This window comes from Synchiropus splendidus, chromosome 18 (genome assembly GCF_027744825.2).
Source record: "Synchiropus splendidus isolate RoL2022-P1 chromosome 18, RoL_Sspl_1.0, whole genome shotgun sequence".
NCBI lineage: Eukaryota > Metazoa > Chordata > Actinopteri > Syngnathiformes > Callionymidae > Synchiropus > Synchiropus splendidus.
Window position 1 is genome coordinate 13,277,273 of NC_071351.1, and position 14,191 is coordinate 13,291,463.

Here is a 14,191-nt window from a genome sequence, read left to right on the forward strand (position 1 = left end):
GCCGTCGTCTCACTTGAGACGAAAACGAAACACGAGTTAACGGCATTAATCGGAAATTGCAGATATTTCAAACAATTAAATTACATCAAAATTAACTTGGAATTAAATTAAGTGTTATTTTTATGAACAAAGCGATTTTGTGATAAACGTCTTTTTGTTGTTACTATTTATGTTGACGAAAGAGTTAGAGGCATTCGCGGCTGTATGATTGGTTGGTTTGCAGAGGCGGTGTCCTGTTATCCTGGCGTGTGATTGGTCACCTCCAGATTCAGCGGCCAATGAGAGCGCGGTTTCTAACTGGTTCGTGTGAATGACACTTCAGGAACTCCTGCTGCCACCGCATGTAGCGCATAGAAGGAGGCGTAAACACTGACACAGCTCACAGACAGCAAGGTAAGCGATCAGCACTTGGAACTGGACCGAAGTGATATCGAAACAGATGGAAACCAAACTTTGTATGCGTATAGCCCATGATCCGTCTTGCTTTTGTGCTTGGCCGTGGCTCAGATTTGCGGCAGTCGTGGTGATCGCTGGCACTGAAGGGGTAACGGGACCTCTGCTCGGCCTGCTAGCCCGTCACAACGACTTTGCTGTGTTTGTCTTGCGCGGGAAATTTCGTTTATCCGAATTATTCGCTCGTAACCGACGCACAACGCGATAGTTGCAAACGTTTGACGCGGTTCGTGTCCAGCGGTGCGTTTCGATCCAATGAAAGAGTCCCAATCGTCGAATGAAGCGTGCTTCTGAGTGGCTGTGTTGAGCTGCTGTGCTAGCCCGTGTGAGTTAGCATGTGCGAATACGCAGGAAAATCAACATGACTAGGCCAGCGTTAGCCTAGCTCCAACCTTTGGTATTTGATTGCCCGTCCTCGGCCATAAACACGCGCTTCTGAGTACCATAGAACTCACAAAGCTTCCACGTGCATTTGATATCTTCGGCATCTCGAGTTACGTTAGGGGAACTGAGCTGGTATGTTGGTTTTGTTGACTACATCCAGCAGTGAACATGCTCCCAGGACCATTTCTGTTGTGGTCAGCATCGAGCGGCGATATCGAATCAGATTATTGCGGATCGCTTGAAAAGTCTGGAGAGATTCTTCAGGACAGATGACGTGCTTGTTGCTTTAGACATGCTCTTATAGTCCACCTGTGAGTAGTTTACACTTCTGACTCCCCGTTTACTGCGAATGAATGCAACAAGTTGATGTTTGGCAGACTGAAGTGGTCACATTTTTTGAAGTTGGAATCTTGACTATTAATGTATTTGGGGGGGGGGGGTGATTCCTCACACTGTCGTTTAATTGGTGTCTGCAGTGAACAGATGTTGGGCCAAATGGCGAAAACGCCATTCCATTGAGAAAAGTTTTGTAAGTTTAGTATTTAGTCCTAGAGGGTGAATCGTTGAAGTGCTTCGATTAGACCCCGAGTAGTTATACTATAAAAGCATCTCCTTGATGTGATATATTCCTTTAGCGTGTAGAATACATTAGTTTCTATCCATGTGTACGGCTCAATTTAAATTTTTATTATTTTGTTGCACTGATACATAGCCTGTTTTTTTCTTAGGAAAATGGAGATGAGTGGAAACAACGAATGCTATGGCTGTGGCCGCATGGGTCACAAGGCTAAGAATTGCCCCAATCCGAGGGGAGGACGTGGGAGAGGCCGGGGACGAACAAAGGGTAAAGTCGATTGCCATAATACGCTCAATTTGATGGCGTTCAAAAGTTTGATTTGTAATAACACTTTTGTTGTTGCAGAAATGTTCTGCTATCGGTGTGGAGATCAGGGGCATATTGCCCGGGATTGTGTCCAGACTGAGGAATGTAAGTATCGCACTTTCTTTTTCTGGCGTATTTTTCTTGTCCGACTTATCTTGTGCTAACTTCTTGTTAGCGTGCTACAACTGCCGGAGGAGTGGCCACATTTCCCGCGAATGCAAGGAGCCGAAGAAGGAGAGGGAGCCTCTGTGCTTCACCTGCGGCAAACCCGGTCACATCGCTCGTGACTGTTCACACGCCAACGAGCAGAAGTGCTACTCCTGCGGCGGCTTCGGTCACATCCAAAAGCTGTGCGAGAAGGTGAAATGTTACAGGTGTGTTTTCTTTTTTTTCCCCCCCTTCTTTAAATTTGGGTGTCGTTTCTTGGCGTTCCCTCACTCACAGCTTTCACTGCTTCCAGGTGTGGCGAGATCGGTCACGTCGCTTTGCACTGCAGTAAGGCCAATGACGCCAACTGCTACAACTGTGGAAAGACGGGCCACGTGGCAAAAGACTGCAGCATTGAAGCCACAGCATAATCTGTGCCCTCTGTTGCCCCTCCTTTTTTTCAGATTGATGGTTGGTTGTATTATTTTTCTCTGAAACCTCTTCACTGGCCCAAAGTCGGCTAACAGAGGCTAGTCCCAGGCCAGTGAGCCTCTCGACATGTAATACAAATGAAAGGGGTGAAAAAAATCTTTCTGCATTCAATACAAAAATGTTTTAGTTTGGTAGCGGTGTTATGTATTATGCTTTGTTAAAGAATCCCCCTTTCCAAGCCACTGGTGATCGGAGATGAGCAGGTGGGACTAAACATGGGAATCATAGGACCTTCTGAGAGCGAGTCTCAGTCAAGTGAGATAAAAGAAGGGAGTTAATGGAAACCGAACTTCCATGTATGGTTATTTTGGTTTGTTTTTGTGGGATACGAGTTGGCCAAGAGAGAAGAAACATTTCACAACATGCTTTTCAGCCCAACTAAGCAGCAAAACGGGCGAGTTAAAATAAACAACGCACTATATTGCTAAGATGTACAAATGAATTTGGAGGTGATTAAAGAATACATTTCTTTTATAGACATCTGTTTACAATCTAACTGGCGTGTGGTTCAGCCAAGGCAGACGTTTCTTTCAATAAATGCTTTGGGATTCTGATTTATTTTTCTTACCTTGGCAAAAAGTAACATCAAGGAGTCAGAACAGCAGAATTAGGAGTTATTTGGGGATGAAAAAAAGTTTTCACTGAAATCAAATGTTATTTTTGTACAATATCACTTAGACTACTGTATAAATACCATTTGCTTGTACTCAGTTTTTAAGTCGGAAGGAAAGTGCAACTGAAGTCCTAGATCATAGAAGTGTAATTTTAAACTATCAATAAAGCTGGAGGAGCACGGACAAGACCACTGGTTTGGTTTTATTTGCCTTCATTTTCAGCTCAATTGTGGACACTTCTGTTATGTATTTACTTATGCCTATGGTGTTATGTGACTATATATATATTTTTTTTAGAACTGGGAGGCGTTTTTGTGGCGATATGGAAATGTGAAGCTGGTGCGTCAGTCAACATGCAAAATGGAGAATGCTGCTTCTCGGCTGCCGAAACACGGCGCGTTAGATTTAAACACACGCCCCTGCCTTCGTTTTGATCGTGAATAACGACACACTAAGCACGTTTTCCGTGGATCCCATCGCCGACCGAGCGTGTGATCGGCCGTTGATCTGACGAGAGGCAGTGAGTCACCCGGAGTCTAAAATGGCAGCAGAAGTTGCAGAGCAGCTGCAGCAGATGAAGCCCCGCCTCCTCCTCGCGACGTCACATCACGTCACCCAGTGAGACAGCGGAGGAGTAAACAAGCTGCGCGGCCGGAGCGAGCCGGCTGCTGCCTCCTACCACTCCGTCATTTTCATTTATCTTTGTCCAACTCGACCGGCCATACATGAGATGAAGGGATTCCTGCCGCTTTGCCGGGGCCTCGGCGCCTTGAGTCACCGCCGCAGCAGACGAGAAGCCGGTCTTCTCGCTTGTCGGTGCGGTGTTCGCGGAACTCAGACTATCAGCAAGGTACGGATCGCCACTCAGCCTTGTTAGGGTTTTCAACTCACTGGTTTTGGTCGCATTTTTTTCATATACCGATAAAAAAAAATAGCTTGAAAATATGTCCCCATAATGCTTAACCTTTTGTATCATCAAAGCAACGTTCATCACAAACAGCCTTCCCTTGTCAGTGTGTTCAGGCTCGGATTCAAAATAAAGTCTACGCTGAGCACAAAATATATGATGTGGCAAAAACAACCCCTGTCATGCGTGGAATCCCCTGAGAATGAGACACACAAAGTCTGGATAAATCCTGACCTGGATTAAGATTACAATCCCCCTTCTGAGAACGAAAGTGTTGATTAAATCCACAGTTCCACTTGCATCTCAAAGCCTTTGATCTTGACTCTTTTTTTTTATTTGTATTTTTCCAATTGATTTGAATTTCCGTCTCTGCTGCTTCTGAAGCCACAGCCGAGCTTCGGCCTGCTGTTCGACATCGATGGCGTGCTGGTGCGAGGAAGAATGCCAATCCCTGCTGCCAAGAAGGCGTTTGAGAAGCTGGTGGACCCTCAGGGACAGTTTGTGGTGCCCGTGGTGTTTGTGACAAACGCTGGGAACTGCCTTCGCCAGACAAAAGCAGACCAGCTCTCTCACATCTTGGGTGTACCAGTGAGGTTTCACTGATCCATTGATAGGTCCCGTCCACTTCCTGACCTTCTTTCTCTCTTATCTAGATCACTCAAGATCAGGTTATCATGTCCCACAGTCCTCTCAGGATGCTAAAGAAGTTCCATGACAAGTGTGTTCTTGTCTCAGGACAAGGCCCGGTCTTGGAGATCGCTAAAAAGTATCCTTTAAACCCGTTTCAATGGCTTTGAATCTGGTGAAAACCATCTCTCCTTAACACTGGCTTCAGCGTGGGGTACAAGAATGTGGTCAGCATCGACATGCTGAGAGAGTCCTTCCCTTTATTGGATATGGTGGATCACAATAGGAGGCCCAAGTTGCCAGTGCGTAATTATCCTACAAACACAGACGCTCTGTTTTGTTTACAGAAAGCTTGTGTGCTGTCATAACAGGAAGTAAAACACATTTATTTTTTTCAGTCAAACCCTGTCGGCAACCCTCCAAAAGTTGAAGGTAAGTTGCATTTATGGAACTATAAATCTGGTTTACAGTGATGGGGCGTTAACCCCTTAACCCCTCACTTGCTTACCTGTCTGCTCTTAATGCAGCCGTGGTTCTTTTCGGTGAGCCGATCCGATGGGAGACCAACCTTCAGCTAATCATCGACGTTCTGCTCACCAACGGTAACCTGAGTGGCGCCCATCTGACCCAAAACACTCTTCAGCTCCCCCTGCTGGCCTGCAACATGGACCTGATGTGGATGGCGGAAGCAAACTCGCCACGGTAACTGAAATTTTGCCTTAAAAAAATCACTGATACAAAGCAAGTTAAGAGCCTTACCTGGTTTCAGGTTCGGCCACGGGACGTTCCTGGTGTGCTTGGAGAACATCTACAAGAAGATCACGGGGAAAGACCTCAAGTATGAGGCTCTGATGGGGAAACCCAGCGAGCTGACATATCATTTCGCTGAGCACCTCATTCGAAATCAGGCTGTGCAGCGGCAGTGGAAGCACCCCATTACTTCCCTGTATGCCATTGGGTAAGACCACAAAGTTGCTCACTGGATTAACACAGAGGAAACTCACCAATTGAATTGAATAAAATATTAATTATATTTCGAAAAAAATGTTAGAAACATACAACACTGTGAGCTTTTACTCCAGGAAGAACATTCTGACACAAGCTCAACATCACATCTTGCAAACTTTGCCGCTCCCTGGAGCAAATAATCCCATCATTTGGAAGTGCTTCTATTTAAAGAATTGGGTTTCACAAAGCATTCAGCCTTTCAGTTTCTGTTTATTCTCTGCGAGAGAGTTACACAACACAGGCTCTCACAATGACATCTGTGGACCACTGCATGTGAAAACAGCCAAACCAATTAAAGCTCTCTCTTTTGTGCTCAGTGACAACCTCATGACCGACATCTACGGCGCAAATCTGTACAACCGCTACCTGGAGGAGAGGGTCACAAGGAAGAACCCCAAAGCTGTTGCAAAGATGGCGGCTGCTACGGGGTCCACTGCTGCCGTGTCGCAGGAGGAGGAGGTGGACAACCTGTGGGAGAGTGAGCTGGCACTGCCAGCCGCCACGTCCTGCAAGTCCGTCCTGGTCTGCACGGGGGTCTACAACCCCAAAGCGGCAGTGCCGTGCGACGCCAGCCACTGCATCAAAGAGACGGTTTTTCATGGGCACCGGGACTTCCGCTTCGACCCGGCGCTGGTGGAGCCGAGCCACATCGTCCAGGACGTGGCCGGAGCGGTGGACCTCATCTTTGAGCAGGAGAAGTTTGTGCCTCAGTAGGAAGCGACAGGCGAGCGCCGTATTAACACTGTGGAGATGAAAAACAAGCTGAAAGGGCATCAACGACACGTAGAATCCTCAAATTTGTAGAAGCCCATGTTACTGTTCCTGCCTTTATTTAATCTCGGTTCGTATGAGACGTAACAACTGCCTTATTTCACCCGTTTTTAGATGGTTTTATTGTTTTTGACAAACTCATCCTTTATTTATAAAACTGTTTTTTTAACAACGTCAACTATAGTTTACATGTTTACTGTTTTATCCTGAAAACTATGCATGAATCGAAGAGAGTATTTGTACTGCAAAAGTCAAAGTGCAATATTGTCCTTGATCAGTATTGTCTGCATTTTCAGTATTAACGTCGCTGTATCGTGCCGACATTTCACTGGGCATCTTTTTAGTTTTCATTGATCAAACGCCTGCGTTGACATTTGTTGTATGGAACTCATATAAATGTGAAGAAAATATAAGAAACAAAAGATTTGAAGTTGTGTGCTTTATTACTTCGCAGTGTAAAAATATATATACGTGCTTAAATGTCCACAAAATGAGAAGAAATCTGAATGTATTTTCGTTTATTGCATACATTATATTATCTATAGTTTACTGAACACCTAGATGCAATTGAATTACAGAAATAAGTCGTATTTCACGTGACTATGGTTCCAAAAGGAGGATTTCTCAATGTTTTGAGGGTTTAAATTATAAATGTATTCCTTTCTTCGTCGTGTTTCATTCATGCGTCTTATGGGAATCCCGTAGCCCTATACTGCCACCAGCTGTCCATTTGAGCTCACTACACGCAGAATTGGTCAAGATATTGATAGAACCCGTGCAGGCCGATGCAAATGACCGGTTTCTGTGCTCCCTGTCTATGGTTTTGTACTTAAACTTCAACTGCATGTACAAAAAACCCATTTAATATTGAGCGGATTATTGCAGAAGTAAAATTGAGCCATTAAATCATAATCATAAATCATATATTAATGCACTTTATCCCAAAAAATACTGCTAAGTTTTCGCAAAACCCAGGTTAATTAATGGTGTCATTTTCTTAGCATTTTCCATAAATATTTTCTATATGTCTATGAAATGACCCAGCCTTAGTTCTAGGTGTCGGACGGATATTTGTAGCTACTGTAATTTGGATTTCGTTAGTAACAGTAAAAGTATAACTGCCATTGATCACGTGACCATTTCCTGACCTCCATCTTGCCCTCTGCGTTGTCGAGGTGCTGGGAGTTGCTGGACTGATTCCCTCAGGTCATCTTTATCTTTATATTATGCTTTTTGTGCAGGATGTCCAGGACCTGTGGCAGCAGCTCCACATTCACCAGCGGCCGCTCCAGCTCCTCGCTCCACGTCCACCCTGAACTGACCTCCGACCTCTCAGAGTCTCGCCGCCATCGAGGCCTCAGCTCTATCTCTGGATGACTGATTTTCAGGATGAATGTGGACTTTTTAGAGAGTCTCAGAACCCAGAGGAGTAAAACCACCAGGCTGCTCAGCATCACAATCATCATGGCAGCCAAAATCCCATCATAGCAGTTTGCAGACCCACATGACTCAAAGTAGTTGTCAGGGAGTTCTAGTATGCTTTTGTTGGCCACAGACGGAGGGCTGCCGCAGGTGGGCTGCTGAGACACGAGCGCCTGGTTCTTCAGCAGCCAGCTTCTCAAATACTCGATCCCACACTCGCACTTGAAGGGGTTTTGGGACAGCGAGACGCTTTGAAGCTTCTCAAGAGAGTCAAAGAGTCCCGGAGGAACCTCAGTCAGGAGGTTGTCCTGCATGTGGAGCTCTGACGTGTCAGCAGGAAGACGAGGCCACCGTTTCAAATTTAGAGCGCTGCAGTTGACCTGGAGACCCGAGGGGGACGGCTGGGAACACACACATGACTGACAGATGACTGGTGCTGCCAGGAGGAGGAGGAGGAGGAGGACGAGTCCTGACCCAGAGAGCATGCTGTGGAGAAGTAGAAGACAAGCAGAGGCATCATGTCATCTTTGTTTGAAAGAGTGCGTATTTTAATAGTCGGTTTCGTCAGCATTAAAAAAAGAAAATTAAGAATATTAAAGTATTGATCTTTTTGGGTTCAAAAATTGAATTGAAGTGTATACTTGTATTGAAATGAGACATGAACAATGACCAAGGAAAATGGCTTGGTAGTTCCCCAACTTTCCTTAAATTGAAGTTTATTTCTTACCCACTAACTTGAAAAAAAGTTCAAATTTTGAGGCCATTCTCCATAAATAATAATGAAAACTAATCTCTTTCTCCAACTTTAAAACAACAAATTCAAAGGGAACTTGAACAGTAAATCCCACCTGTTCTCTTAAATCCAACTGCGAAGCGTCCTCTTGTCCTCCCTCATCCTCGTGACGTCTCATAGACCTTCATGTCTCTGAGCAAGAGATCCTGGTTCGGAACCAAATTGTTATTGAGCCCATCACGTCGCGGAGGACCAATCAAAGCTCACGCTGCTGCTGCACTGCACGTGACGGAGGCCCGTCTGCTCTGGGAGATAAGAGTATATCAGCGATGCTTCGCCACGACTTGAAGAGGGAGGAATCCCCCCCCTTAAAAAACATACCCTTCTAACACAGGACGGACTCTTGATTTTCTTCTGTACTTCACTTTAATCCTTATTTCTGGGGTAAAAACAGGAGTTTTGAAGAGAAGCGTTCTTACTTTACTCAGCAGAACAAACAAAAAAAGAACAACACACGTATCAAAGAATGGTATATATATATGTTTGTTTGTTGTTGTTGTTTTATGTTTATTTTGTATTCTTAACATGGTCACAGTCGATGTGTTACTGACTCACTACTCACTGTACAAACAGAACCGACAAACAAATGAGGCCATTCTTGTGTCTTCATTTTTTTTAAACGGCATCTCACGCCAACGAGCAGCGAGGTGTGTGTGTGTGTGTGTGTGTGTGTGTGTATGAGCAGTGATGTAAAATGGCGGCACTCTTTCTAACAGTCTGTATTTTTTATTTCAGTTTCCAACAAATGGAGACAATCGATATGTTTGCTCATCCACGAGGCGTCTTTGTTCATCCTGATACTGAGCGTATATTATTATCTTATGTACAGACGTTAAACCCGAATCTTGGTCCCTTTTTCTTTTGTTTTCATAAAGATAAATCTTCTTCTGAGCAAACCAGGTATTTACACAGCCCTCAGGGAAGTGCTCGGTGTGACGTCCGGCGTGGCTTGTTGATGAAATGCATGCTTCAGTTACACCAAAACAGCAAGAAAAGAAAAACAATAGAAAAAAAAGGCTGATCTGTTTATCCCTGTCAGCTCACAGTGATGCATCCATGCAGTGCATTGTTGGGGTACTGGACACTTGAAGCACGATACACAACTAAAACAAATCATCTTTACATAATGCCAAGATTCCAGGGTGCGAAAAATCAATGGAACATTCAACTGATCATTAATATGATATGTCGCTGATCTCCCTTCATTCATGTTTGTGTGTGTGTGTGTGTGTGGACATTTACAACCTGAATATTGGGACAAACAGTTTCTGTCACTGACACACTACACTTTGTAGAATATAGAAAGTTCCTCTTTACAGGTCGCCTTTGTTGAGTTTCCTGAACAAAATAATCTGTTGCGTGTGCTTATCCAGCAAAGTGTTTCTGCTCCTTATTAAAATATATACACACATTCCTCTTTCCGTATAGATCTTTTCTTTTTTTTTTTTCGAAAAAAAAAGGTCTTTCCCCTGAATCTGCTCGACAAATCTATCGGACATGATTGCACTTCGTATGATAACACTGATTTGTTTACACTGTGCGGACGCTTTAACAACATCACATGCAAAGAGTCACTCACTAAGACATTCCACCGAAATCCGCACCTTGGACCGACAGGGAAGTGGGGGTTGGGGGAAATAAATAATGAGCTTGTTCTCCAAAACAATATTGCACGTTTGTCAGTTCGTCGTTGATCGAACAAGCTTCCTGGGAAACTGTTCCGAAGCTCCTTCAGTCATAATACTGATGGATTCCACTGATAAGTATAATCCTATGGATGACTTAACGCACACTATACTGTACAGGAAGTGGTGACTAACTAGTTCAATAATTGGCACATTTATCGATGAGCGCTAGAGACAACACGGTCATCTACAGTAAATACAGCACTAGTAGGACTCCAGTTGCGTAAATGGGAACGGGCTAGCTTCTTATCGAGGACGGTAGATCCGTATTTGAGGACAAAAACGAAATGGGCTGAAATGACGCAACAGAGAAAACAGTCGTCCATGTGTTTCTCATCGTCCGGAGAGGGGTGGAGACTGGGGCATGGATAACAACTTCCTGTACAATAAAATCCCAGGCCAGAATCGCTGAAGGCCCCTGGTGGAAGTCCAAATTCCATCCTGCATATAAGTCGGAGGTGAGCCGCCGGAGGACACAGTGGACAGGCCATAGAGTTACGCTCTCAGTCCCTTTGGTGTATCAAAGTTCTCCGCTCTGACGCAGGAGCGTCACACTACGGTGCTGATCCCACTGTGTTTGGGTTTGGGGCCGCCCGGGGCCGACCCCGCTTGGTGGTGTGGGGCATGCTGGGAGCTGTGGTGGGAGTGCTGGCTGTAGTGGCTGTGGGGGTGCGAGGAGTAGGCGGGGTGGTTGTGGTACTGCGTGTGGGGCGGCGGGTGGTAGTGGTGGTGGTGATGGTACGGCGGCGGGTTCTGTGGGATCTGGCAGTGCGGCGGGTGGTGACTGTGGTGCTGTGCCGCCTGCGCCGTGTGGTGCAAGTTGGTAGGGTGGGGCTTGTGGGAGATGAGCGTGGGGTGGCTTTGCGCGGGGTGGTGACTCTGGGAGGGCGGTTTTCCTCTTTTGCTGCCGAAGAGTGACCCCAGGATGGAGGTGGACGCCGAGTTTGGGATGGAGGGGTGGTCACGGGTCGGGCCCTCGCGAGGGGTGGCGGCTCTCCGGCGCATGTGTGGGCTGCTAATGATGGACCCCTGCAGGGAGGAGGAGGTAACAGCAGGTGTGTCAGACATCACACCTTTCAGTGGCATTGTTGCACCAAACTCCAGCGCAATGAGTAGCAAAATGTTACACAGCATGCAGATGAGGAACTCAAAATGCTTATGAGAGGCAGCAGGAATAGTTCAGCTTGGACACACTTCAAAAGAAGGAGAGGAAATATCCAGAGTTAATCCGCAGCGAAGCTAATGACCCGGCAGTAACTCGTGACCAACTTGATCGGAGCGCCGACCTTCACTCTCACATGCAGCTTGTTAAACTGGCCAACGTTTCCACATGCAGGCGACGTGGCAGGCAAACTTCATTCAGGCCGCCTCGAGGTGGAACTCTCGTGAGGTCAAACGGATCCCCTGGAACTGGACCACTGACGCATGCGTCATCTCACAAGACTTGCTGACGTTCAAGGAATCAACTCAACAGCTGTGCGAATCTACGACAAGAGGCAGCTTTTTATTGGCTGAGGAGAGCCTACTGTGACCTACGACCCAGCAGAGAGGGAACCAAATGAAAAAATGGCTCAGATGTGACTGAATGAAAGACAGAAATGGGTGACAAGTGGAGGGATTAGTAAAGTCATGCTTGTTTGAAGAACGAAATAGGGTTCAGCGGTCATGTCACATGACCACAAACAGAGAGCTCTGGCTTCCGAAAGTGGATCAGAGGCGAGCAAACCCATACATGCACACTAACTACGGCAAGCAGGTCAAAAAAGGCATCCCAGGAGGAAACATAAATGATCCAAACACATGGGCTGGGGCTATGAAGCAAAGGAGGTGTAGGACCGAAAAATAAAAAATAAACAAAAATGGTGTTTTGTCTTGTCTTTTTTTTTGTCACAGTGCACATCATCACAAAGAGAGGAGCTTTGGATACCAGCTGCTTCCAACTTACTTCCATATTGCTGTCTAGTGATCCTGCACTGCTGCGACGCCCACGCTTGCCTGCCCGAGACATGCAATACCACAGATTAGAGATAGACAGAACTCCTGGAGGACTACAGACCATCAGGCGGCCCACCGGACCCTCAATGGGGGCAAGTTTGGGAGACTTAAGAGTCCGAATGTGAATGGGAAAGGGAGGTGGAGGCTGGCTGGTCCTTTTGTGATCCTGAGACTTGCCCAAAAAAAAAAAAAAAAAAAAGTAACACTGAGAATTGTTCAAATCTCAGGTGAGAAAAATCAAAAAGGTCTCCGGATTAACTGTCACACCTGCTTCTTGGATTAGTTGAGGCCCAGTCCACACGAACGCCTCACGTTCTCCCAAAACATTCTCCAAATGCATGAACACATTTAGGTTGGTTTTATTTGCAGTCACAAGTGTAAAAGCTCCTAAAACGACTGCTTTTTCCAGCCATTGCTTGCGACCTGGAGCCTTATAATGGCAGTTTCATTGCTTGATTTTGATGCAGCACCTGATGAGTGTCTCTTTTGGCTCTGAGGGAATCCATATAATATGAATTAAAATGATGCAGATACGTCAAAAGTCAAGTTGACATCGGAATCTTAACTGTTTTACTGTCATTTGGGTTTGAAAATGCCCATAACTTGGCTTGCAAAATGAATATTTTCTGTCTAAAATGCTCTTTTGTGGTGTTGCTTACTAAGTTACTGCCCAAATGAATAATACAGGAAGATAAACCCCACTTTCCGTCTAAAATTCAAAGACAAACAAATGCCGAAGATTGTTCTCGATTTGAAGGCAGTTTTTTTAACGTCCCACAGCTTTTTTTTCTCAAGGCTGTGTTGAAATTCCAAAGTATCTACTCACTGTTATCGCAAAGCTTGCGTCAAAAGATGAAGGGGCAGCGGATGAAAATGTCCCATAGAAGGGTTAAAAGTAATTATTATTATAAAAAAATAGTCAGTGCGTGTGGACGAGGCCTCGTTTTGGGTATAAAAAGCAGGAAACACTTTGAAAGCAATACGGCGACTGTTGCATATGGGATGGACAGGCAATATTAAAGGCCGTCTGCCGATGACACATAAATCACACATAAACAGGAGGATCCCTGATGTGTATGAGGTAACACGGTAAACAGACATGAGATGGAGAATGGCAGGAAACGAAAATAAAGAATAACCAAAATGAACCCGGCTAACAAGCCACATCCGGTGTCCAGAGACGCGGGAGACCCAGAGATTGATTCCGACTCACAGATCCAGTTACCGGCACAAAGACAGACCCATGCTTGGCCCTCGCTTTCATTTAGTTATCGTTGCTCGATAACGTCCCGTCTGCACCGTGATGAATGGAATGCTCAAAGGCACGGCGGCGCTGAGATCAACATGACGACGCCAAGAGTGAATCAGTAGCTGCGTACAGTGTTTGCTCTACAAACATGGAAACTTAAAAACAGACGCAGTAAAATCAGAGGAGTGCAGCGTAACACAAAGTATGACATGGTCGAAAGAAAAATGATAAGGGGGTAGATCTACGAGTCACGCCTGACGTCTACCCTGACAGACCTGAGGTCACCTGTTGAGCGGCGGTGGGTTTAAGGGGCACTCTACTGTATATGCATGGTGCAGTGAAACAACATTTTGCTTTTTTTTTTTTTTTTTTTTAAACGCCATCCCCTTGATGTCATCACACAGACGATGATGACACAAGTGCAATACTTTCCCTCGACAGAACCGGAGGCGTCGGCTGTACCTGCTTCAGACAGATCTCTCAGCGAGCTGCTGAGGGCGCTCCTCTTCAGACCCTCGCCCATGGCGTAGGTGTCGTCCAGGCTGGCGCGGTTCATGCTCCCATTCCCCGCCTCCTTCTTCAGTCCGGAGCTCTGCGACATGCTGGGCCTCACCACCCCTTTCTGCTTCTCCAGCTCAGCTGTGGACATCAGCGCCATAGTCAAAACAACCGGCAAAATGTCACTTTGAATGTTCACATCGCTCTTGTTTGACTTGCACACAAAGCAAATAGCAGCACATCATCAACACCTCACCCAGATT

At 45.7% G+C, this 14,191-nt stretch overlaps 4 protein-coding genes across 12 annotated transcripts in view; 2 read left to right on the top strand and 2 right to left on the bottom strand.

Moving 5' to 3' along the window:
* The first annotated feature begins 295 nt into the window (after positions 1 to 295).
* cnbpa (CCHC-type zinc finger, nucleic acid binding protein a) lies at positions 296 to 3,159 on the top strand. Of its 2 annotated transcripts, XM_053849348.1 has the most exons (6): positions 306 to 393; positions 1,314 to 1,366; positions 1,566 to 1,681; positions 1,760 to 1,825; positions 1,896 to 2,094; positions 2,181 to 3,159. In XM_053849348.1, the coding sequence occupies exons 3-6, from the start codon at positions 1,570 to 1,572 to the stop codon at positions 2,296 to 2,298; spliced, it is 495 nt and encodes a 164-aa protein (XP_053705323.1). In that variant the 5' UTR covers positions 306 to 393; positions 1,314 to 1,366; positions 1,566 to 1,569; the 3' UTR covers positions 2,299 to 3,159. The 2 variants fall into 2 exon arrangements, with proteins under 2 accessions (XP_053705322.1, XP_053705323.1); XM_053849347.1 differs by lacking the exon at positions 1,314 to 1,366 and having other exon boundaries at positions 296 to 393.
* A 437-nt stretch (positions 3,160 to 3,596) lies between these two features.
* LOC128750182 (haloacid dehalogenase-like hydrolase domain-containing 5) lies at positions 3,597 to 6,716 on the top strand. The gene is made up of 8 exons (XM_053850526.1): positions 3,597 to 3,823; positions 4,265 to 4,468; positions 4,534 to 4,646; positions 4,716 to 4,809; positions 4,906 to 4,939; positions 5,035 to 5,209; positions 5,277 to 5,465; positions 5,833 to 6,716. The coding sequence occupies exons 1-8, from the start codon at positions 3,704 to 3,706 to the stop codon at positions 6,227 to 6,229; spliced, it is 1,326 nt and encodes a 441-aa protein (XP_053706501.1). The 5' UTR covers positions 3,597 to 3,703; the 3' UTR covers positions 6,230 to 6,716.
* Positions 6,717 to 6,727: 11 nt separating this feature from the next.
* On the bottom strand, positions 6,728 to 9,566 carry gp9 (glycoprotein IX (platelet)). The gene is made up of 2 exons (XM_053850527.1): positions 8,557 to 9,566; positions 6,728 to 8,194 (listed from the first exon to the last, which is right to left on the bottom strand). Exon 2 carries the CDS (start codon positions 8,191 to 8,193, stop codon positions 7,489 to 7,491), a length of 705 nt encoding a protein of 234 aa, XP_053706502.1. The 5' UTR covers position 8,194; positions 8,557 to 9,566; the 3' UTR covers positions 6,728 to 7,488.
* Positions 9,567 to 9,932: 366 nt separating this feature from the next.
* Positions 9,933 to 14,191, bottom strand: part of LOC128750181 (IQ motif and SEC7 domain-containing protein 1-like) — a 66,096-nt gene continuing 61,837 nt past the window's right edge. For 7 of the 8 annotated variants that reach the window (XM_053850517.1, XM_053850518.1, XM_053850520.1 and 4 more), the window contains 3 exons: positions 13,893 to 14,069; positions 12,132 to 12,181; positions 9,933 to 11,215 (listed from right to left, as the gene is read on the bottom strand). In XM_053850517.1, coding sequence (XP_053706492.1) covers positions 10,736 to 11,215; positions 12,132 to 12,181; positions 13,893 to 14,069 — 707 coding nt within the window. In that variant the 3' untranslated portion in view covers positions 9,933 to 10,735. The remainder of the gene's footprint in view (positions 11,216 to 12,131; positions 12,182 to 13,892; positions 14,070 to 14,191) is intronic. The other variant, XM_053850523.1, reaches the window with a different exon arrangement.

What these genes read in the sequence shown, in the direction of transcription:
- cnbpa (XM_053849347.1), top strand. Translation starts at nt 1,570, where the DNA reads ATGGAGATGAGTGGAAACAACGAATGCTATGGCTGTGGCCGCATGGGT. An exon ending in TTGTGTCCAGACTGAGGAAT is followed by an intron (nt 1,826 to 1,895) that starts GTAAGTATCGCA and finishes ACTTCTTGTTAG; the next exon opens with CGTGCTACAACTGCCGGAGG. An exon ending in GAGAAGGTGAAATGTTACAG is followed by an intron (nt 2,095 to 2,180) that starts GTGTGTTTTCTT and finishes CACTGCTTCCAG; the next exon opens with GTGTGGCGAGATCGGTCACG.
- LOC128750182 (XM_053850526.1), top strand. Translation starts at nt 3,704, where the DNA reads ATGAAGGGATTCCTGCCGCTTTGCCGGGGCCTCGGCGCCTTGAGTCAC. An exon ending in ATAGGAGGCCCAAGTTGCCA is followed by an intron (nt 4,810 to 4,905) that starts GTGCGTAATTAT and finishes TATTTTTTTCAG; the next exon opens with TCAAACCCTGTCGGCAACCC. An exon ending in ACTTCCCTGTATGCCATTGG is followed by an intron (nt 5,466 to 5,832) that starts GTAAGACCACAA and finishes TTTTGTGCTCAG; the next exon opens with TGACAACCTCATGACCGACA.
- gp9 (XM_053850527.1), bottom strand. Translation starts at nt 8,193, where the DNA reads ATGCTCTCTGGGTCAGGACTCGTCCTCCTCCTCCTCCTCCTCCTGGCA.